Here is a 22,775-nt window from a genome sequence, read left to right as displayed (position 1 = left end):
TGCTGTGTGCAACCCCATGGGGGTTGTGGAGGGAGCAATCCTCAGCACAGCCTTTCCTACAGCAGTTTTCTTGGAGGAACCATTTTGCTGCTGCAGGTTCTTGGTTGCTTCCTCTTCCTCCCTATGGAGTGACAAGCTCTCCTTGAAGGAGATAAACCCAGAATTTCAGTGCAGGGTGTCGAGTGGGAAAGAGAGGGCTTCCACCAAAACCACAGAACAGAGTGCATTCTTCTCTCAGCTCTGTGCAATGCGCTGCCAGCGTCCTAAGGATTCCTGAACTGCAGCTCCTTCTCATCCCAATCTTGCCCTGGAGCCTAGGAAGTCTCTCTGTGTCTCCAGGTCTCTGTCCCACACAGTCTGATGGGAGCAGGGAGTGCGATATGATCCTGCAGATGTCTATCAGGTTGCATTTGTGGTGCTGCTGCAGAACAGCACCTCTGTGCGTGGTGCATTCTGGACTGGAGGACAGGACACACAACAGGAGGATACCTCCATACCTATGGAGGATACACATACTTGTATTGGGGTGTAGAAGGAAACTGTGTACTGTTTTTATTTACAGTGCTTACCAAAGGAGGTGATGCGGCCTCCTCTGCTGTGTGGGATGGGAACATGCCCCAGGACACATAGGATGTGCCTAGCTAGTAGGTACCACTCTTACAAGAGCATCTGTGAAGCAGTGAGAGTGCACAGATAATCTCCACCTAGAGATGCTTAAAAGATGGGAGAGAGCTTATGGTGACTGGAGCAAATTGACATGGTTCACAGGAAGGAGATTTGTTGGTGCTGTGTGTCTTCCTCTCTGCATTAATGCAGAATGCTGGAGACAAAATACACCTGGATCTCTAGATTCAGAACTGGACCTGCAGTGCAGAATATGCAGGTGGCCCATGAGAAGATGCTGTGGACTTGGGAATGACCTGCCCACAGCTCCATTACCACCTCTCAGGTGTCTGAGGCATGGTAACAAACAAAGAACTAATTCTCTGTCCCAGAGATCTTAATTTTCTTCCAGTCTGATAAGTCAAGATCTTACTCTGGTATTAATCCTGATAGCCAGACTGTAGCCTACCTTTACCAACCCCTTGTTGTGCTTTGCCCAATTTTTCATCTATTTCCCATCTTATTATTGTTTTCCAATGTTTTCTGAAAGCCTTATGTCGTACTAAGGGCAGGTTGATAAATCTAAAGTGGATCACTTCCCCTCCTCTTTTAGAAGAGGTACAGACTTTATTATTCACCAGCCATACAGCTTCCCCTCCCTCCTCTCTTCCCACACAGGTATTTTTATCAAGAGCCCTGTTGCCAGCTGTGATCATGCAACTCTTCTTTCATTGTTCTGCGATCGAGTATGTCTTGTCCTTCTGACTGGAGTGCATTCATCTTCCTGAATTGGTTTCCACTTCTAAAGCTCATTTCCTTTCCTGCACCCTTTTTTCTCTGTATTACCTAACCTGTCATTGCCGCAGCTTAGATTTTCTTCTTGCCAAACAGCACCAAAGATGCTATTTTATTTACCTCTAATACCCTTCTTGGTGTGGTTATTCATTCAGGTTGGTCAAGAGCTCTGCTCTTCTAATTTCCTCACCTTGTTAGGTGATTCCAGATGTTTCTTTTATTTATGATGAACATTCAAAGTCCTTTCTGCAATACTTCTCCAAGCTCTTTGTTCTTGTTGGCTTTGTAACTGTTTTCCCCGATACACCAGAGATCTGCTCTTTCAAAATTAAAAAGGTTTCATTACAAAGCAGTTTGCTTTTTAACCTTCTGTTTAACACGAACTGGGTCAGCCTGAGATACTCAGTCCAAAGCCTTTCTCTATTGTAGATGCTGGGCAATAACTTGTCTCAGTAGACATAGTATTGATGGTTAAACACAGGAAAAGCAAACCAGAAGTGAGAGATGTGGGGAATCTGTGCAGCTGGTTGAGAGGTGGAGGAACAGAGTTGGAGGCGCTTCCCCATGAGCTGTGGAATCTTTAGACAGTATTGTATGAGGAGATATTGTCCCTTTGTTTGCGAAGCCATCAAAATACAACTGGTGGTGGAAAAGCTCACTTGTGTTCTGCCTGTGCTGCTTCATGGGAAGAGTTCTGAGGTGGACGAAGTGCCTCTAAGTCCAAAAGAGGCAGAAGTTCACCCAATTCCAGAGCTATGTAAAAGGCAGCAGGATAAAGCTTGAAGGGGCTGAGGGAGCTTGGCTGGCAGGGATTGAAATCCATAGCAATGATCAATGACAGCTGTGCTGGTAACTAGCCTCAGCAGGGATTTGTTGCGTTATCTGCTGAGCAGGTTCCCTGCATGCCCTAGCAGTCATCTGAAAGCTGGTTACTCTCCAAACGAAAAAGAAAAGGGACATCAAAACGGCTCAAGACCCTGATTCTGCTCCAGTTTTCTCTATTGATGAAAGTGATTTTAATGTTCCTTTTCTGAAAGAAGGGGGTCAAAGCATGGACACATCTGTTAAGCCTGCAGGAGCAGGCTTGTCCACAAGCTCTCCCTCTCCCCACCACAGTTGTGTTGCAGCCTCAGGGGCATTTAGACAATGTTTTTTCTATCCATCAGATGCATGAAAATATTTCTTACTGGAGTAGGCTGCGCATGATTGTATCAGCAGATAAGAGAAATAAACCCAAAACAGTGCAGTCGCCGAAAGTTGTAAATGGGAGCGAGACAGAAGGCAGAGCTATAATGTAGGTGAGTGGACATAATACAGGTGATGGTTGAGGCTCGCTCTCTGAGTCTGAACTCTTGGGAGAGAGACTGTGTTTTGGTTTTTGTGCAATGCTGAGTGTGTGGGGCTGGCAGCGCCTCTGAGTGATAAATAATAAATATCCGAGTGATGGCAGCAGTGCTTTGTATTGATGTTCGGCAATTGATAGGAAAACTGGCACTGCCACCGAGCTATCTCTCTGCTCCAGGACCAGATGCTCTCTGGGAGCAGAGAGCAAGTGTCATCGCTCTGTTGCTGTGCTTTTCGGGCCAGTGGCACAAATAGTGTGACAAGAGCTAGCAGTTCCTTTTGGCAAGAGGGGATTTTATCCTCTGGGAATCACAGGGAAAAAAAGTAGAGCCTGGGGGGAAGAACCTGGCAAATATAGAGCAGATATTCACCTGCTTCACTCATACTTTCCTCAGACCCGTTGGTATCTCAGAGTAAACCATGCTTCCTGGGGAAGGATGGGACACATGGACAAGGGATGGTTACCAGACTGGGAGATTTTGCCTTCCAGATGTGCGAGAGACTCACCTGAGCATCTGTGTCTCTCGCAAATACTCAGGAGCTCTCCTGCATACCAGAGCCAGGAGAAAAATCCTGCATACAGCTGAAGGAAAATGACGTTTTCACAAGAACTCAAGTTGTGATGTGAGGTTTGAGCTGATGAGTTGCTTAACTGTGATGCAGTAGACTTGGGAAAATCTGTGCTCCTGACTGTTGGCTAAGAGACTCAGTTCAGCAACAATTAGATAATCTCTCTCAGCTCCTTCTGACCTCAGAGAACAGGCTTTTCAGGTGTTATTCTTCAACAGAGCAGGAAGTCCTTGCTCCTTACATAGTTAGATTTATCTCATCAGTTTTACTTCAGAACTGCACATTGTTCTTTGTAAACTGGCACCAGCTGCCTTCACTTCTGGAAAAGTGGGACCTAATGCTTTAAGTGGGCAGGCTGTGCTCCATTCTGCTCTGCCTTCGTTGGTGCAGGGTAAACCACATACTTAGTCTCCTTTTGTCTAGTAGGTCCAATTCACCTGAATTGTTTAGCAAGCCACCTTCTTCTGGTCCCTCTCTAAGGTTGAAAAGCAGGGACGTGTGCCTCGTGCTGCAGTGTCATGTGTTTTCTGTGTAAGCTTAGATAGCATAGCTGTCCTCACAGATGTCCTTCTCAGCAGGGAGAATGACTTCTCTGGACCATTGTGCTAGTGCAATTTTCTGTTCTTAGTAGTGAGGCTAGTTCTAGTGTCTGCTTACACAGCATTTTTCCCTGCAGTCCTACCCTCAGACCTTTTCTAGTAGCACAGGTGGCAGAGTCATAAGCTTACACAAGAGGAGATACAGTTGGAGATGTAAATAATTCATATCCCTGGTCCCAAGATCCTGTTGTCCAAGACAGCATATCTTCCTTGGCTTTTCCTAATTCATTCTAGTGATCAATATCTGGAGTGACACACCTGCCCTGGGGTTCGGCTTGCTCTGGTTGATTTCTCCTGCACCACTTGTTAGTATGCGAGTTGTTGTGGTGACTTCCAAGGGATTTCTTGCCTGAATGTGGTTTATCATGAGTAGTTAGACCCTTTAGAAGAACAACAAGAGGATTTCGGCATACATCTGCACTTAGCTGTTTTCTAGAACTTGGCTGTGACATTTTCTTGTTCTAGAAAGAGACAAGAGCAACAAGCTGTTCTCTTTTGTCCACAGCCAGTGGCATTTAACTTCACCTATCATGGAGATCTACCCTCCAGCCGCTTGAAATGGCTGTTGCGGAGAGCGTCTTCTTCATCCAGATGTTTCCTCCTGTGTTCGGCTCCTTTTCATATGCCTCATTTTCATTTCTGCAGGCACTTGCTATTTATAATTGCTGTATTCATAAAGCACTTTGAAGGTGGTGACTGCTACTTATTACTGTAAGCCTGTCAGTCTTTTTGTTCGTGTGTGCTGACCTTCCCTATTTCCCCTTAGACTGCCTGGTTTTGGGGGAAAGCTGGGGCAGAGGAAAGGTGAGGCTGTGTGGAGCAGAAGAGGACATCCTTAGAGGTCTCTAAACTCTAGTGCAGTAAGGCCAGCCGGTTCAGGGCACAGTAACAAAGGAGGAGAGGAGGAACTGCCAGAAACAGGTATGTGCCAGCACTGATGAGCAATGTCATGGGGGTGGTTAATGCACGAAGGTGGCAATGTTCTAGTCACATGTCATTCAGTTTGGCCATACCTTGTTGACACTGATAGTAGTTGTTGATCCATGGGGGTTTCTGTTATCTGTGCTTCTGCTGGGGACTTTGCATAAGCTTCAGAGACCCCAGAGAATGTCCACATCTCCAGAACCCCAGCCTCCCCCAGGCTTTGTGCTACTGACATGGCTTGGTACTGCAAGGTTGAAAAACACCCCAAACTGAAGCAATGCATTTGTATTTGGCCTGGAAGCACTGAGAGGTACCAGGACATGTTCAACTGCCCGTATTTTTGGTCTGCTTGCCTTGTTGTCTGCTTTCCCACTGGCAAGAGTTGAGGTTGGAAAGAAAAACCACAACAACCTCTTGGCCTGCCCATCAAAATGAAAGGGGAATCTTCTTTCATGGGGGCAAGCCACCAGACCTCACTGATTTAATGAGGCAAATATCATAATTTTATATACATTTAGATAATTTTAATACAGGGAAAATATCCTTCAGACATTCAGGACCCTCTTGTCTCTTGGAGGACTACAAAGAGAATTTGCATGGGGATATGAGAAACCTCTTCCCACAAGCTTATGCCAAGAATTTGTGTTAGCTGAGGGGGAAAACACCCCCAAAACATACTGCACAAGAAAAAGAAACTGCTTTCCTCAGAGAACGGATATGTAAGAAAAATCCACTGGTTTATTCTAGGCTAGTCCTGTTGTAAACCTTGATTACTCTTTTTTTTAAGCTCGATGCTAAGTTATATAAATGCATGTAACCGAAGACAGTCACACAAGTACACTTTGTCAGGTTCCAAATCATTAAACAGATTAAATTTATTAAATTGATTCAAACCCATTGATGTCATTAAACTGCAAGAAGAACTTGGATGCCACCTTGGTCATAAGGGACTTTACTTGGTGAGCATCTACATATGAATGCTAAGGTACCTAAAAATGAGATGGAAAATGATGGTGCAGAGTCTTCTAATGTTAATACATTAGGGAGCAGGGAACATCCCACTGTTGATTGGGAAACTGTGTGCAATTAGCTACCCCAGCTCAGAAGCATGACTGCAGAGTTGGAGGGAACTGAGAAACTGCCAAGGAAACTACACAAAGTCCTGGAAAACTCTCATAAGGAAAGAGACTGAGGAAATGGAAATTATTTGTGTTAAATGGGAAACTGTGAGGTTTATGATGATATAAAATAATGAATAGTCTGGAGAAAGGCGATAACGATTTATGCAGTGCCCTGCTTGTAATATGGAAGTATTCCAGGAAATTAAGGAGGATTATATGAAACTGATAATAGGAATAATTTTCACACACTGTGACTAATTAGTCCATGAATCTTGCTGTCAAACTTCAAAGCCCAACAATATTCCCAAATGGCTTGGCATTTGTGTGAATAAGAGTACCCAGTGTATTTACAGTTGATGTTCAGGGGCTGCAGAGTTTTGAAACCTCCTGGTTGAGCTGAGGCCCATCTCAGTGCAAGGCTTAAGAGAGGCAAATTCTTCTTGTGAGCTGGAAGATCTGGGAACCCATAGTCTTAAGGTGTCTCCTCAGCCCTCTTGAACAGCCTCCAAGTGATTAAAAGCAGAGTGATGAACCCTTCAGTAGAGTCCCCTGGGACTCTAACCTGCTCTTCCACTACAGAGCCAATGACTATCCCCATTTGCCCTCCTTTTTTTCCCCTAGTGAATAGATCTGTGCATCCACTGCAGTCCACAAGACTTTCCTTAGCAGAAGACCTTGGTTAATCCAGGGTTATCAGATTTAGTTAGTTAGACCCTTAATGCTCTGTTGAGCCCAGTCATTCCAAGCCTAATTAGCACATGAGCTATCTCGTGGAGCAATATCCTAAAATAAACTGTCCCGAATAGGGCTTTATAAGCTCAGTTTGGTTTGGGTTGCTAGCCCCTGCAAGGGGTAAGTTTCTCCTCAGAAGAAAAGTATGTGTAATCATTAGGAGTGTCTGCTCTGCTTCATAAGTGTTTTATTAAGGTTCTGGCTTGCCTTTTGTTAGTTCTGTTGCATGGAAAATATTCTGTTACATAAATTGATGCTGTGGTTTCATCCAAATCCTCTTGAGTTCTGCCTTGCTGCTGGCCATGCTAATACACAAACACATCCCACATCAGGAAGGCACTTGGAGAGAGGTTGGTGACTGGACCAAGGATCTGGGAATACTCTTGTATGTGAGCAGAATGAAAAGTTTGGGACTGCTCAGAGAGCTGGCGAATATAGTAGAAAATATGATACCCTCCCAGCCTTAGCCCAAGGACAAGTGATGAAGTCAAATGTGTATATGGTCAAAAGGACTGACTGGGGCATGTAATCTGGTGTGGAACTCACTGGTTCTGGAAGTTACAAGCCCTAAAAGATGTGAGAGTTCAGAAGAGAAAATGGGACACACTAAGGGATATCAAGAATATATCATAATGCTTGTATAGGCTCCTAATTTTCTATGGGCAGGTTATGAAACCTGCTTCTAGACATAAACATTTTTCCCACCAGAATTTTGCTTAAGTGAGATTCAGACAGCATTTTCGCATGACTGCAGAGGACCTGTTTGTTCAGGGGCCTGCTCAAAACAGGGTCAATAAATGCACAGTCATCAGGCAAATTCCCTTTTCAAACATCTGTGCTACAGGGTCCTTTCCTCCAGCTACCTTCAAAGGACTGCAAAATCCAGCCTGTGGTCTAAAAGTGGTTGGATATCAGCAGCACAAGTGTATGTGGTCCTCATGTCCTTCAGAGGGCAGGGTAAATTTCATGCATGGGTCTCACCAAATGCTGCCTTTATTGGGCTGATACTCAGCATTTTTGCTTTGCAGCATGCTATCACCCCCAAATCAGGGTGCTGCCAGCCTTCAGAGCATTGAATTGCTTATTGCATATCCTTTCTTTAGAGAGACCCAACATTTCTTCCTGTGTATCCAGTTACTGCTTCTGGTCTTAGCAGAGCTGTTTAGAGCTAGGAAGGGTTAAGGTTTCCTGCAGTCTTAGCAGGAGTCCACTGTTGGACATAGCTGCTGTTCGAAAAACCATTTAGATGTGACTGTGAAGAGAAGCATGTAATAAAACTAGGCTGCTGCTGAGATGCTTTCTGTTCGTGCTTGATTTTAGAGCTCCTGATCTGCTTGTACACAGCATGTATTAAATGCTGTGTAGGATTGCATCATTTCAAAACAATTCAGCTCTGCAGATGCAGTTATTTTAGCTGCTCAGAACTGATGCCCATCATTGCTAGGTAATGCCATACCTGTATTGCTTCTATTCACTGGGAAGTGATTATCTAATAATGATAGCAAACCATTGCACCACCGCTGTGTTCAAGGCTGAAAATGTTCCTGCTGGGGCTTTTTGACATCTCTTGCTGGTTTATTTACGGTGGCTTGTGGGGTATTACTTTAATTATCGCAATATATTGTCCCTGCTGTGGTTTTACTTCACTCTTTCATAGCCACATTTGCTGCCTGTTCTGCTTTTGCCTTGTTGCTGTGTGAGATTGTACATCTGTAACCTGCCATCCCAGAAATGTTTGGTTTCCACTTGATAGTCATTCCTACATACCTGGGGCTCGGGGCTGAACAAACAGTGAATGTGATTTCACAGCCTTTTTAACTGAATTATCTCAAAAGTGTGTTCCTTATTTGTGAGGCTTTCTCCAGTGATCACTGACGCTTTTGCCTTGCAGGAGGGTTCAGGATTATTTTACAGCTGTGATGCCTGCAAAACACGGTCTGGACAGAAATACAGTGCCAGTTTTAATCTGGAAGAAGATACCTTCACTTCATACCTTCACTGCTGAAGGTATGAATCCATGGAGCAGCTGGAGTCTGTATGGATGCTGACCTGTACCGCAGTGAGATCTTACTCACTGTGAAGACAGTCCTTTTTTGTCTCTTTTAGGGCTCTTTTCCCCAAGTCACGATGGTGATAGGGCATCTAGGACTACCTGATGTGCAGCTGCCCTTATATGCTTTTTCTTTGTGCAAATGAAACTTCCTTCTGAAATTAGCCTCCCATGAGCCTTCGACAAGCAGGGCCTCTACCTTGCCATGTTCTGGCATGCAGACGATGATGTCTGAAGCCATATTCCAGTAAATGTTAGGGAGGAAAGTCCTGATGACCTCTTGTGAATGAATTGTGACCTCTCATTGAGAGGTCTTTCCAAAGTAGAGTAGTTCTAGGGATGATTCAGATCCCAAACAACCCCTGACATCTCTGTTGCTGTTGAGAGTGTCTCCATCCGTACGAAGCATCCATGCCCTCTTCACCTCTTGCTGTTATCTCAGGAGCCTTTACCACTGCAATGCACACCTGAGCAAGAACAGCTGCTCATTTACCATTACATGTAGCTGTATAACAGACTTCAGGAGCAGTTTTGCCATCTTGTATGCCTGCAGGCACAGAGAGGAGGCTTTGATTCATGTGCTGAGTTTGATGCCTGACTTCCTCAGCAGGACACTTTATTACCTGTCCTCCTGTGGCTGTTGTGATGGAGAGTTTTGAGCTCACAGCTCCTAGGCATAGAAATTGGTGGGAAAAGTGTAAGTCTGTGCTTCTGCTGCTCTGTTTCACCCACAGCTGCTGGATTGGGTTTTGTCACTACTGGTTCCAGCGATACTCAGTTGTGCAGGTCTGTAAAAGGAGCACATTCATGAGGCAGCCAGCTGACAACCCTGCTTTGCAGCTAAGCCCTGGCCAAAGCCATGAAGTTAAGGAGTCAAGCTTGGCATCTTCAGCTACTGATTCTGCCCAGCAATTTCATTTGCTTATAGGATTTTTTCTAATATATGTGTGGGCTCTTGAGTGTTCAGGGAGCCCTGCAGCAGCCAGGCTCCAGCACCCAACCAGATCCATGTTTCAGAAAGGAATTGTGCAATTTCTGCTTTTCTAAGATCTTCAGGATGCTTTCAGAGTGCTTATGCAGAAAGGTTCTATAGAAGCGTAGTCCCTTCTCCTGCTGCTCCTGCTACTAGAATGTTTGTGATAAGAAAGGATTTACAGTGGCAGCAGTTTAATTCAGCAGTGATTTTGGTGTGTTTTTAACAGCTAGAAACATCAGAGTCGTCTCCTCTGCAGGTCTGCATACAGTAATTAGGAGCATATTCAGTGGGGGCTGAGGCAGAGGATGGCTGGTAGGGAAGAGGAGGAGGAGCCTACTCCAGCCTAGATCACCTCAGTGGATGCTCATGAGTCACGACCTGTAAGTGGCTCCTGCGGCGTGCCACATGCCAGATGATGAGTCACGGAGCAAGAGAGCACAGAAATGGGAGAAACTGGTTCGGTCACTGTCAGGCTCTTGTTGGCTGCTATGGATCTGCTGCTTGAGCTATTTCTGATGTCTTGTGTAACTCAAAATGCCCAAAGCAGCTGGGGCTGCTTTTCCTCTGACTGGGAGGGCCTCAAGCTGGTTGTGTCATCAGCAAGAATATACATACTACCTATCGCTTAGTTTCCGACAGCCCCTTGTCCCTGACCAGCGCTGTTCCTTGCTGCCATGAGCGCAAGGGCTGTGATTGATTGTCACGTGCTGCAGTCTCCATTTTGAACACATCATAATCCTATATCGTCCTGGGACGTAAGAATACATTAATCATGGGATTAGTCAGGCTGTCCTGGAAGCCACTGGAAAAAGCCTTGGCCTAGGCAGCACCTCATTGTGGAAAGAAAAGGGAAGTGATCTTTTCAGGAATCATGCTTGCTCAGCACCACAAGAGGAACCAGCGTGAGAAATCTGGGAAGTATTTAGTCTTTCTGTCTTGATACAGCCCCCTTCATACACAGAGCTCTAAGATATTCACCCTGGGACCAGGCAGACAACCCTCACTATGCTCCCTGTTCCCTGTTCTCAGGGAGCTGGAGGTTTAGAATGAGTCAAACGGCTAGTATTTCCTTTTACACCTTTTCTTCCATTACACATGCTGGATTATTTGCTAAAGAATTTAATGAAGGCATGAATTTGGCAGAGATGTATTAGCTGGCGAGAAATAAATGGATGTCCAAACAAATACCACTAGCCAGTCCCACCCTGTACAGGCTTCCTTACCTCCACCCTGTTCTTACTCACCCTGATGGTTCAGACCCCAGGTCACTCACCCGGTGCCATTGACCCCATCCTCCTCACTATGATGCTCCCTGAAGGCTTTCCAGCTCTCTGGAATTTCCTGGGTTTTGTTGTTGGGTTGTTTGTTTGGGGGTTTGGGGTGGTTTTTTTTTTTTTTTTTTTTGTTTATTTGGTTTGGTTTGGGGTTTTGGGTTGTTTTTTTTTTCAATTATTCAGTATTTTCTGGCAGCTTTTGGGGTGGCCAAGGTGGGGCAGAGACTAAATGAGTGCACTACCAGGATCCTGGAAGCTGGTGCTGGAACCAGTGGGCTGTGAGATCTCCCATGCTGTCTGAAGAGTGGCTTTCAGTCTAGTTTCATCTCCCAGCTGGTTTGCCTGGATGTGGACTTACAGGAAATAAACTGAACCTCCCTCTCCCCAGGGAGCAAAGAGGAGATGCCTGGATGTTGCCCCTGCCTGCAAGCTCGCACAAACCATTGCTTTTTGCATCGTTCCTGTTGGTGCTCTGCGTTTTGTAGAGCTGTGTGTGGTTTCTTCAGGCATGTTAATGCAAACGCTCTGTAGGAGCCAGGGATTCACATGGAACAACCCTCAAAGAATGAGCAGCTCAAAAACAAAAGGATTTTTGCTGGCTCATCTATGAATCTGAATGACCAGCTTTTAACCCTGTTTTTCCCTCTTTACCCTTGGGTGACGTGATGGATGGGGGTCTGTCTGAGGAAGCTGATGATGACAGTGAAACCATAGCCATTAAGAGGCCGCAAAAACCTTTACAGTTAAAGGCTTCCATTGGGCATTCAATTTTGTAGCTGAAATGACTTGAGATTTTTAGAAACAGTAACCTGTTCAAAAAAGCCAGCCTCCAAAAAGCCAGCATTGCCTCCAGCAGACAGTTCTGGTGGTCTTGCTCCTGCATTTTTATCCTCCATGCTGTATGTGCAATTTTTTTTGCATTTAAATCATACTTATTTCTTAAATCTTTGCATGCCTCCAGCAGAATTGCATTACATTTCACAAGGAAACTTGCATCATGCTGTGTTGAACACTGTTGCCCCATGTATGCCGCTGACAGCACTGGGCAGAGCAGGGTATTAAACAATCAGTGATGGAGCTCCAAAAGAGTGGCAGGAGCAGTAACAGACAAGAATGTGTTCAGTCTTCGAGGGTACAACAGAGGAGGGATTTGGAGGTCTCTGTGTAGTGCTCAGCAAAGACTTAAAAGCATAAAGTGCAGATCCTGAAGGGCTCAGCAATTCAAGGTGCTGCATGTCCCTGTTACCTGCAGCGTGCTGCCGCTTTTTTAAAGCACAGATACTTTTTTAAAGCTCTCAGACCCATCCTTTGTTGCTCAGCGTTCACCTCCTTCTGTTTACCAAGAGCTTTGCTGCATCTAAGGAATTTCTGTCATAGAATCACAGAATCATAGAATAGTTCGGGTTGGAAAGGACCTCAAGATCATCCAGTTCCAACCCTCCTGCCATGGGCAGGGACACCTCACACTAAACCATCCCACACAAGGCTTCATCCAACCTGGCCTTGAACACTGCCAGGGATGGAGCACTCACAACCTCCCTGGGCAACCGATTCCAGTGTCTCACCACCCTAACAGGAAAGAATTTCCCTATATCCTTCCTTATATTCCTTATATCCAATTCTCCTTATATCCAATCTAAACTTCCCCTGTTTAAGTTTTAACCCATTACCCCTTGTCCTGTCACTACAGTCCCTGATGAAGAGTCCATCCCCAGCATCCCTATAGGCCCCCTTCAGGTACTGGAAGGCTGCTATGAGGTCCCCACGCAGCCTTCTCTTCTCCAGGCTGAACAGCCCCAGCTTCCTCAGCCTGTCTTCATACAGGAGGTGCTCCAGTCCCCTGATCATCCTCGTGGCCTCCTCTGGACTTGTTCCAACAGTTCCATGTCCTTTTTATGTTGAGGACACCAGAACTGCACACAGTGCTCCAGGTGAGGTCTCACGAGAGCAGAGCAGAGGGGCAGGATCACCTCCTTCGCCCTGCTGGTCACGCTCCTTTTGATGCAGCCCAGGATACGGTTGGTTTCTGGGCTGTGAGCGCACACTGAAGCCGGCTCACGTTCATTTTCTCATCAACCAGCACCCCCAAGTCCTTCTCCGCAGGGCTGCTCTGAATCTCTTCTCTGCCCAATCTGTAGCTGTGCCTGGGATTGCTCCGACCCAGGTGTATGTAAATGTATATATACATATGGGGGTAGAAGCATTGCTGAGCAATTCCACATCACACCATAGGTGTCTCACAAAAAGCCATCCTTCTCTGCTCCATATTATTTTGACTGGAATGGAGTGTACACAGGTAACGTCTGGCCTTTGCATTCTGCAGATAACCCTTAGCACCTCAAGGAAGAGCTGACTGAATAAGCAGCCACATCTCCCATGTAGGAGCAGATGGTGTCAGTGTGGATAAGGCAAAGGATTTTGACATTTGAAGATAAAATGGCTGTTGTACTGATGTATCTGGAGTCATGGTGCCCCCTGCGTGCCTCCCTGCCTTTCGGTACCATGACACTCTTTTCTAGGCAGGGATCATCACTGGATGCTCTGCTTGCTGTTGTACATGTAGGATTGATCAGTATTGAACACACTGTGGGCTTGTTCTATTGAGAGCAAATAAGTGGAATGAACTGATTTGAGAAAATGTGTTCATATGCACACTGCATACGCACATCTGGAAATTTCCCCTTGCAAAAGGGCGTGAGTGCTTTGCAAAGAGCTGGTCAAAGCCAGCAGAATCTGTAACTACTCTATTTGCTGGATTTTACACCCCAGTGTCAATCCCAGCCTACGAGACCCTGAATAGGGACAGGGAGGATCCTTCTACAGTCTTCCAGAATCAGGGAGGGAATGTCAAGGGATGATGCAGCCAGGGAGGGTCCTCTGGAACTGAATAATCCCTGCACTGGCAGTGCCATTGCCAACCTCTGCGCATCCCAAATACAGGATGAATCATGGGGTGAGAAGAGGGGTATCTAGTGCACACAAAAAGCCATGCATATCCCTAGGGAAGCTGTCAGAATGGCTCCCAGCAGGAGCTGGCTGTGTGCCACCCATGATATTGGGCCTTAGAGCCTTGTGCTGGGAGCAGGCTGTGGGTGCAGGCAGAGTGGGCATCCATCTGCTGCCGCATCTGTGACAGCCAGTGAATCACAGTCCACCCGGGGAGCCTGTGCGGCCACTGAGACCAAATAGCTGGGCAGAGCTGTGTGTTGCAGCAGAGCTCTGGGAGGGATAGCTGGGAAATGGCCGTGTGTCAGCTCTCCTGACATTTTGTTGGCAAATGTCAAAGTGTGCCTGTGCAAGGCTTGTCCTCCCACAGCAGCGTCTGCACCAATGTGAAGTGTGTGTTGCTTGTCAGCAGACTGGTGCTGGTGCTGGGAGCTGGCTCCAAGGCAGCCATTTCCCAAAGGCAGCAGAGACACAGTGCTTCAGCAGTGAAGTGCGCTCTCATCATGATCTTTTTGTCCTCAAAATGATGCTTTTCAAGTGGTTGCATCGTGGAAACACTCAAGATACATAAAAGGCTTAGGGAGAGATGTGATTTAAGCATAACAATCAGCTGCAAAGGCAGAGAGAGACAGGATAAATTGGAGCTTCTACATGTACCACCAGTGGTTCACAAGGTCCAAATGGTGGGGGCATGAAGAATACCCCAGCTATTGAGCACCACTTTCACCATGTGTGTGTGCTAGGCACAGGGGCACAGGCTGCTGTTAGCCACAGTGATTCTTGAACAATGTGATCTGGGGAATCCTTGATGTAAAAGATCTCCCCCAGGAACACGGGTGAGAACAGACTCATTCCTCTCAGCCTCTGTAGTGAGTGCTGTGGGAGAGGAGCCAAAGACTTGTAAGACAGAGGAGTCACTGAAAGGGGAGTGAAGAGTCATATGGGCATTAGGGAGACTAATAGGTGGGGGAGAGTTTATGGTTGCACTGTAATCCAGCTGGATGTTTCCCAGGTGCTCCTGGTGACCTCTCTGCTTCAGAGCCTAACCCTGGCTGAAGCATCCCAGCAGAAGCAGGCATGACTGTTAGCGTGCTCCTCAGGCAGGCCTCATGATGATCTCTGGTATACCACAAGGCTTGTCTAAATGCCAACCCGGGTGTTTGCATTAAATCTGACATCATTGGTTGTTTACTGTAAATGCTAGGTCCGTTTCCATCTTTATATATTTTTTCCTGCCAGCGTCATCCCATGTCTGTGGGAAGCACTACTATGTGTGGGAGGAAAGTCTTCTTTTGATATTTATTTTTAGCATCTTTCAATTGCCATTCTTATGCCATGAAGCTGAAAGAGCTGAAGTTCCTGATCATTCTATTGAGCTGTCTCATTGTTTACGCTGTTGTTCTAACTTAATTTATCCCACATTTCTCGATTTCCCTCCTTGGCTCCCATGTGGCTTTGCAGCTCTGCTCCAAGTCTATTATCATCCAATCCATTATTGTCACAAATGCTGCGGTAAGGTAGGCAAAGACAGATAACACGAATGGCACTTTCTGGAGTCTAATGGACAGTGCTGGCAGCAGACCTGAGGTCCTGGAGGCCAGAGCTGCACCCCAGTAAGTGGTGTCAGGAGGCTGTGAGTACTGAGGATGCCCATATGAGATATGGGATGTGGATTGCTGACCAAGGGTATTTCGGCCAGGATTTTCAGAACAAGTGGGGGATCTATGAGAGCACTAGGTCAGTTTTTATTCCCTCAGGATCATCCTGGATCACTGTTGTCTTTTGTGGTTTCTCCCTCTCCTTGCTGCCTTATCTGCTCTCCCATACACTCCTCTGCTTCTCTGATGCGTAGAAGGGAAGGCAGGAGGGAAACCCCCTTCAGACTGTCCTGGAGGAGCCTGTAGGCTGTACCCCTGGGTTAGGTGGGGAAACAGGAATGAACATCCTCTGTTTTTCCATAGCAAATGCTGGTGAACGTCTTCCTCTGGCTTTATGAGAACCTGCTATGTACTGAACACTGAGGGAGTTGGGGCTCCTAATGCCCTGCCTGTACAGCTGCTGGGGCTGTGGTCTGTGGCAGTCGTACTCTTATCAAGTACAGCAGGTGATAACATAACCAGATACAAGCCACAGGTAATATGGCAGTGTCAGAGAACTGTGAACCAGTCACCCCAGATCACAAAAGGAACTACTGCAAGCTAAGCTTAACCACCAGTAGGTCAGCAGAAGACAATGTGCTTCATGGGACCTATGTAACCATCACCAGTGGCTCCCCACAGCCCCACTGAAGTCATCCACTCCTTTTCACATAAGAAGCCCTTGTGTGCATAAGGCGTTGCATGCTTTGGCACGCTCCCCTGGCACCATTAAAGGCGCTCAGGACCTCATAGATTTTGGAGAGGAATGATTGTTGCTGTTTTCCCATTCCAGTCTGTTCCTGCTTTGCACTCTGCCTGGAGCTGCGTGTCTCTGAGGCTGCAAGGTCTGCCAGCGCAGTTCACTCTTTGGTTCTTAAAGGGAAGTTTGAGGTTCCCAAAGAGAGGCAGATCCAGTGTAGAAGATGAGCTGCTTCCATCAGAGTGCAGCACTTCATGTCAGGCCCTGTGCTGTCTGCGTGTTTTCCTGTGAGCATACAGTGCCATCCACAGCGAGGTCTTCAGCTGGCCCGGAGCCTGTTCAGCCCTTTGGCCACTTCAGTGAAATCAGCTATTCACTTCAGATAAGCTTGAGAGGGGTCAGCTGAAAGCACAAGTGTTGTCCCAGGAGTCTGCAGGGAGGGGGACTTGTTTGTCTTACATTGAGATGCTTTCCCTGAAGAAGGACAACTCAGGACTTATTGCTCTGGTACTTGTGTTCACAAGGACCACTCTGTTTGGCTCTTGTCAGCACATGAAGGCTTCAGACAAATCAAGGGTGCTTAAAGCAGTCACTGCCTTTGCTGAGAGGTGACTTCCTTTGTGTTTCTGTCTCACTCTCTAGGTATCTGAATTCCCTTATGAGAAGTGTCTTCCCTGCCTCCCATGTGAAGCCTTACCTGTCCATGGGTAGCAGCAGCTTAACTGATGCCCTGAAGAGCATTCCCCACCATGGATAGTCCACCTAAGCTGACTGGCGAGACGCTGATTGTCCATCACATTCCCCTGGTCCACTGCCAGGTCCCTGACAGACAGTGCTGCTCCATGAGCAAAAGGACCAACCCCTTCTGCCAGCCAGAGCTCAGCGTGACTCGGACCTCTGCCCTTCCAGACAGAGACCTTTCACAGACTGACTCCTTGGTCTACAGCAGCTTTCTCCACACCTCCGAAACCTCAGCAGATGCCTCAGACAACAAAGAAGGCAAAGGGAGGGAATTGATTGTCCCTAGTGTCAGTAAGAGACACAACCCTTTCTTGCTGACTGAGGGTGAAGACCTTGGTGTATTTGGGGATGACTTGGGCCAAAAATCTTTCCACCTACACAACTCACTTGTGGCTGGCAAACCTCCCTTTCACCTGCACGAGCTGGCCTTGCCCCCTTTCCACCTCCACGACTCCAACAACATTGTGAAATCCTGGAACATGGCCAGCCGGTCCGGTGTGGTGGATGGGCAAGAGGACAAAATCAGCAGTGACGACATCCAGAAGAGGAACAACGCGAACAGATGCCACCAGGCCTCCGAACGCATGGACCTGGATGACTGCAGCTGCCATCGTGGCAGCTCCTCCAGCTTCTCCTTTGATGGTGGTGACCAGGAGTGGAACCAGAACACAGGTGAATCCCTGAGGAATCAGGGTGCTCTGCACAGCCGGACATGCAGCTGTTCCAGCTCGGAGCTCCCGCACTGCCGTTGCTACAGTTCATCAAGTCAGTCTGAAGTGATTGACCAGCAGATGGGCTACATCAGTGACTCCTCCTGCAACAGCTCTGATGGGGTGCTGGTGAACTTCAGTGCTCTCTACAACAAAATGAATGGGCAGTCTCAATCCAACCTGAATTCAGCCAACCTGTCCTGTGACTCTTCCTTCTGCAGCCACTCAGACACAGGGGCTTTTTACCTGGATTTGCATTCATCACCCACAGAATCCAAGATGTCTTGCGAGTCGCATAACCCAGAGAGTTCAGGGAAGCCATGTGGGTGTCAACACTCCTCTTCACCCGTTCTTGATGCTAACTGCAACTCCTACCACCTCCACTGTGAGCCTTGCACTTCAGAGAGCTCGGACCTCACTGCCTGCTTCCAGAGCCAAGCACGGCTCGTTGTGGCTACTCAGAATTATTACAAGTTAGTCACGTGTGACTTGTCTTCCCAGTCATCCCCCAGCCCGGCAGGATCTTCCATAACTAGTTGCTCGGAAGACCATACCAAAGGTAGCCCAGCCCAGGCCACTGAATACTATCTGTTTAGAAGGCCTGACTTGACTCAAGAAGAGGGCAATGCGGAGCGCAGTGAAGAAGGGACGAAGGGAGAATCCACCCAGAACATGATTGAGGGTCAGGTGTATGTGAATGTGTCACCACCTAACCTCAACACAAGCCGGCAGCGCTCCAGGAGCTATGATCAGAACCTGGACAGGAGCCCCAGCGGCAGGCTGGGCTCCTTGGAGCGCATGGTGAGCTGCCCGGTCAAGCTGAGTGAAAGCCCAGCAATACCCATCCAGAGCTCTCCCCCAAAGCGAGTGACGTCTTTTGCTGAACTAGCTAAAGGCCGGAAAAAGAACGGCACCTCCCCACCACTCCGGTCCAGCGGTGATTCCTCCTTGGAGTTCTCACCTATCCCTGAGACACAGCGCGATTGCCCGACCTTCCTTGAAGAAAGAGCTCGCCGCAGCCAGAGTCTTCCACCCATGTCCTTCATCCATGGCCTGAATCGGAGCTGTGAGGGCTTCTGTTTGAATCATGCTTTCGGGGACAGCCAGGCTTTGTGTTCCACCAAAGACTCGGTCTCCGGTGAGAAGGTCCCCCGTGGGCATGGGGCAGGTGAGCAAGCCTCTCTCTCCCTGCTGATGGAAGCAGATGCCAGCTTCTCAGGTGGCTCTGTCGGTGGCCACGGACAAAGAGATGTTAGAGCCCGAGCAGACGGTAAGGACCAAACCAGGTAGAATGGAGAAGTAAAAAGAAGGGGTGCTCTTTGGGGCATGAGGGTAGCAGCAGATGAGTCTGCACGGCAATAGGAGACCGGTGCCTGTGCAGCTTGTTTCTCGGTCGACCACCCCCCGGGCAAAGCCCTACTGTGCTTATTTCAGACCCAGATCAGCGCAAGGGTCTTGTCCTTGTGTTTCTAAAGCCTCTTACGGTTTTGTGCAAACCTCTATCATGTAAGGAAGGACACGTCATTACAACTCGGAGGATTGTCTCCCCTCCAGGGTGCTGTACTCCCCCAGTCCATGGGAATCACTCACTTTTAGCTCCTAAGACAGAGGTGTGAAGATGCTCAGTGGAGTCATTCCCAGAAGATGAAGGGAAGAGAGCCATTGAGGAGCTTTTAGCCTTTCTTCTTTGGAGCTACATGGGGCGGGGGTGGAGAAGGAAGAGGCATAGCCATCGCTCTCCTCCCAGTGCAGGGTCAGGGATCTCACAGTCTCTGCCAGGATTTAAATCATGAGTCCTGCAGTGATCAGCGCAGCTGTGTATCTCTGCTGGAATATCTTGGTTGTACCCTCCTGCACTGGACTGCAGCAAAGGCTCCCATGGAGGGTAATTGTCACAGTTACCCCTGCAGGAAAGCCTGTAGTGCATGAATTGCTTTCCACCTTGATATTGCTGTCATTTGTCCTTGTGAGGAAGCTCTGTGACAGCTGTATTAGAGGTATGGCCACTTCTCCAGCATGGCAGACCTCTGTCTCTGCCCTAGACAGTTCTTGTACCTATGTCATAGGTGAGAGCCTGTCCCAAATGCAGTAGACAGCCCCTAACATGCCAAGGACCAGACTGTCTTCATTTAATGCCCTGTAGACTTCTGTCAGGAAGTATGAAGAGCATGGCATTCGTTGCCATGGCAGGTGTGGGACAGATTTTGGCCTTTCGAGCAAGAGTCTTTTAGGTACTGTCCAGTTTGTTTATTGAGTCTTGAATGTGTGCTCGGTGTGGGATGGTAGGGAAGGCAGGTCTCTGCTGAGAGCAGGCAGCATGGGGACAGCTCTCTTGGTTTGCAGAGAGAGCGTTTGGAAGTAGCAAGAGCTGCTCAGGGAGGAGCAGACAAATGGGAGCTCTCAGGGAAATATATCCCAGCACTTCCTGTCTGCCCTGATGGGGATGCAAGCCTAGAGGGTCTGAGAATGGACTAGAAGGAAAACAAGCCTAAAAGCTAGCAATAGGAAGAAAGGCCTAGCACACCCCACAGGCACCAGGTAATACCAGGGCTGTGCTTGGGATGGGTCCTTTGTCCCAGGATTTGCTGAAGGCTGGTAGAGTCACAGGGAAGCAAGAGAGGAGGTGCCGCACTGCACTGGGATGCATTGAGGCTGGTGATCAGGGATCCCAGTCAGCCCCATGTGTGCACCCAGTGTTGTGTGTGTTGTGCACTGTGTCACACTTCTGTGGTGTACCTCGGGGTATTGTGGCCCTACCAGGAGCCAGAGGCATGCATGCATAGGAGATCAGCCTAGAACGCTCCCTTAGGACATCCCTGCCCATCATTTGATGGAGCAGACCTGTGTTTTCCAGTGTTGGAAGCTCTTCTGTTTCTGCTGTGTTCCTGATTTGGTTGGGGACATCCTGCTTAGGTCTGGCACAGGCAGGGGAATGAAGGGAGTTGTGTGTCCAGAGGGGGAGCAATTACAGGGAAAGAAAAGGGAGGGAGAAGGGAAATCCATCAGCCTTTCCAACAGCACCAAGTGCAATGTGGGATTCAAAGCTGCAGTGCTATTGGAGCAATGCTTGTGCTCAGCTAGGTGAGTTCTCAACATGTGTGGGAAAGGACAGTCCTTCAGCATAAGAGATCTTGCAGGTTGAGGGCAGGCACCTGGGGCCATGACTTTAGGCTGTCCTGGGAGCAAGGGATGGTCAAGGAATGTGAAGCTGGTGACCCTACCAGGGGAGATAAGCTCTTGGTGCAGTTCTCTATCACACAGCTGTCAACAGCTAGGAACTCTGCATTTGGGGCCACATGTCTTTACGCTGCCAGCTTATGATCTGTGTAAGCAGTTCAGCCTTGAACCACTCTGCGGGTGCCTCTAGCTCATCCTCCTGAAGCTGACAGCACGTTCCCTTTTGACTCTGATCTGTTGGTCTGATGATGCTTGTCCCTCCGCCCATCCTTACACCTTGTCCCCCTTCCTCTTCCCAAAGGTGGTGGCACAGACAGCAAGCCCGTGGTACGCTACAGCAAGGACCAGCGCCCCACGACTCTGCCCATCCAGCCCTTTGTTTTCCAGCACCATTTCAACAAGCCACCCAAGGCCCGTGCCCTGCACAGCCATTTCGCTTCCAGCCTTTCCCAGCTCTACAGCTTGTCCAGCAACCGGCCTGCCAGCCAGCAGATCTCCTCCAGTGCCCAGTGCTCAGCCTCGACCACCTCGGCGGAGCAGGCAGCAGTGTCAGGGAGCCAAGCCCACAGCACGCTGCTGACCCAGCGCTCGGTGGATGGAGCTGCATCCCGCAATGACAGCAGCATTAAGAAGCCTGCCCCGGAGACAACCCGGCCATCCCCCCTGGGCAGTTACTCTCCCGTGCGATGCAACGTGCCTTTCTTTCAAAGCGTGGACTCCTCTTCCTCACCCACCTTGGAGAGAGCTGAAGAAACCCAGCCTCCCAGGAGCAGGTCCTGCCCCATCTCTGCCAGCCTGCTTCCCACAAGGTCTTCCCCTGCTGTCAGTGCCATGCAGCCCTCCCAAACCACCAAAGCTGATGCCCTGAGGCGAAAGGAGAACCCCAAGCTGGTTCCCAAGAAGGAGGCAGTGATGGAGCCAAGCTTACAGCTCTCTGAGTACCGACTCCACAGTGGGTCCCTCCCACCCCTCTCAGGGGGTGGTATGAGCAGAGCAGGAGGCCATGCAGATCCCCACTGGAGAAGTGGCAGTGAGACTGGCAGTTCTGGTCCCCTGAGCAGCATGGGCATACGGCCTGTCAATGGTAGGTACCCATCTGACAGGAACATCTCCAGCTGGATATGGCTATGGCTGCTCCCTGTAGTACCATCCTCTCATATCCACAACCCAGGGCAAAATTGCTCAAGAGCCCCTGCCATCTCTTTGACTGCAAACGAAAAGTCCTACACTAAAAGCATGTATTTGCAGTCCTGATTCCAACACTGTGTGTCTCTGAAAGAACAGCATCTACTGCTGATCTTACAGCATCCCATGCCAGGTGTTTGCACCCCAAATCTGCCTCCTATATGCCTGCAGCCATAAGGCCATCCAGGCTCCTGCCCTGTTCTGCCAGGCTGTGGCTTCCACCTTTGTGTATGTGTGCTAACATAAATGTTGCTGGACTTTTAACTAACGTGCTGTCTCTTTCTCTGTCCTTCCTCTTTCTCATCTTTTCTCTCCCCATGTCCGTTCCACGTCTGCTCACACCCTGCCATCCGATGCTCACTGCCTGCGGCATCCTAGCGAACCACCTCTCTCCCCAAGCACTGAAGTGGCGCGAGTACAGGCGGAGGAACCCCCTGGGTCTGGACCGTGTTTCAGGGCTGCCCAGCTTAGGAGGCAGCCTTGACAGGAGGCAGCAAGAGCCTCGGCTGAACCGGGGGAACCCCATCTTTGAGCTCCCTGGCACTCTGAACACCAGCCACTTCCACTGCAAGCTGAACGGTGCGCAACACCTTTCTGCTGGGCGGGCTTGGGAGGTGTCCTTGGGGCTCAGGGTCAGTATCCCTTGGGGCTTCAGCCTGGCTTCATCACTGCTCTGCCTACTCAGAACAGG

The 22,775-nt window shown here is 48.5% G+C and overlaps 1 protein-coding gene across 10 annotated transcripts in view; it reads left to right on the top strand.

The window, feature by feature from the left end:
• Positions 1 to 22,775, top strand: part of RUSC2 (RUN and SH3 domain containing 2) — a 57,153-nt gene that overhangs the window by 22,128 nt on the left and 12,250 nt on the right. For 5 of the 10 annotated variants that reach the window (XM_065662480.1, XM_065662485.1, XM_065662477.1 and 2 more), the window contains 3 exons: positions 16,914 to 18,992; positions 21,201 to 21,983; positions 22,463 to 22,663. In XM_065662480.1, the coding sequence (XP_065518552.1) occupies positions 17,021 to 18,992; positions 21,201 to 21,983; positions 22,463 to 22,663 (2,956 nt within the window). In that variant the 5' untranslated portion in view covers positions 16,914 to 17,020. Of the gene's footprint in view, positions 1 to 4,734; positions 4,833 to 8,579; positions 8,696 to 16,913; positions 18,993 to 21,200; positions 21,984 to 22,462; positions 22,664 to 22,775 lie in introns of those variants that run through there. The other 5 variants (XM_065662482.1, XM_065662481.1, XM_065662483.1 and 2 more) reach the window with 5 other exon arrangements.

The sequence above is a fragment of the Lathamus discolor genome, chromosome Z (assembly GCF_037157495.1).
Source record: "Lathamus discolor isolate bLatDis1 chromosome Z, bLatDis1.hap1, whole genome shotgun sequence".
NCBI classification, from domain to species: Eukaryota; Metazoa; Chordata; class Aves; order Psittaciformes; family Psittacidae; genus Lathamus; species Lathamus discolor.
This window is presented reverse-complemented; position numbering and strand designations above follow the sequence as displayed.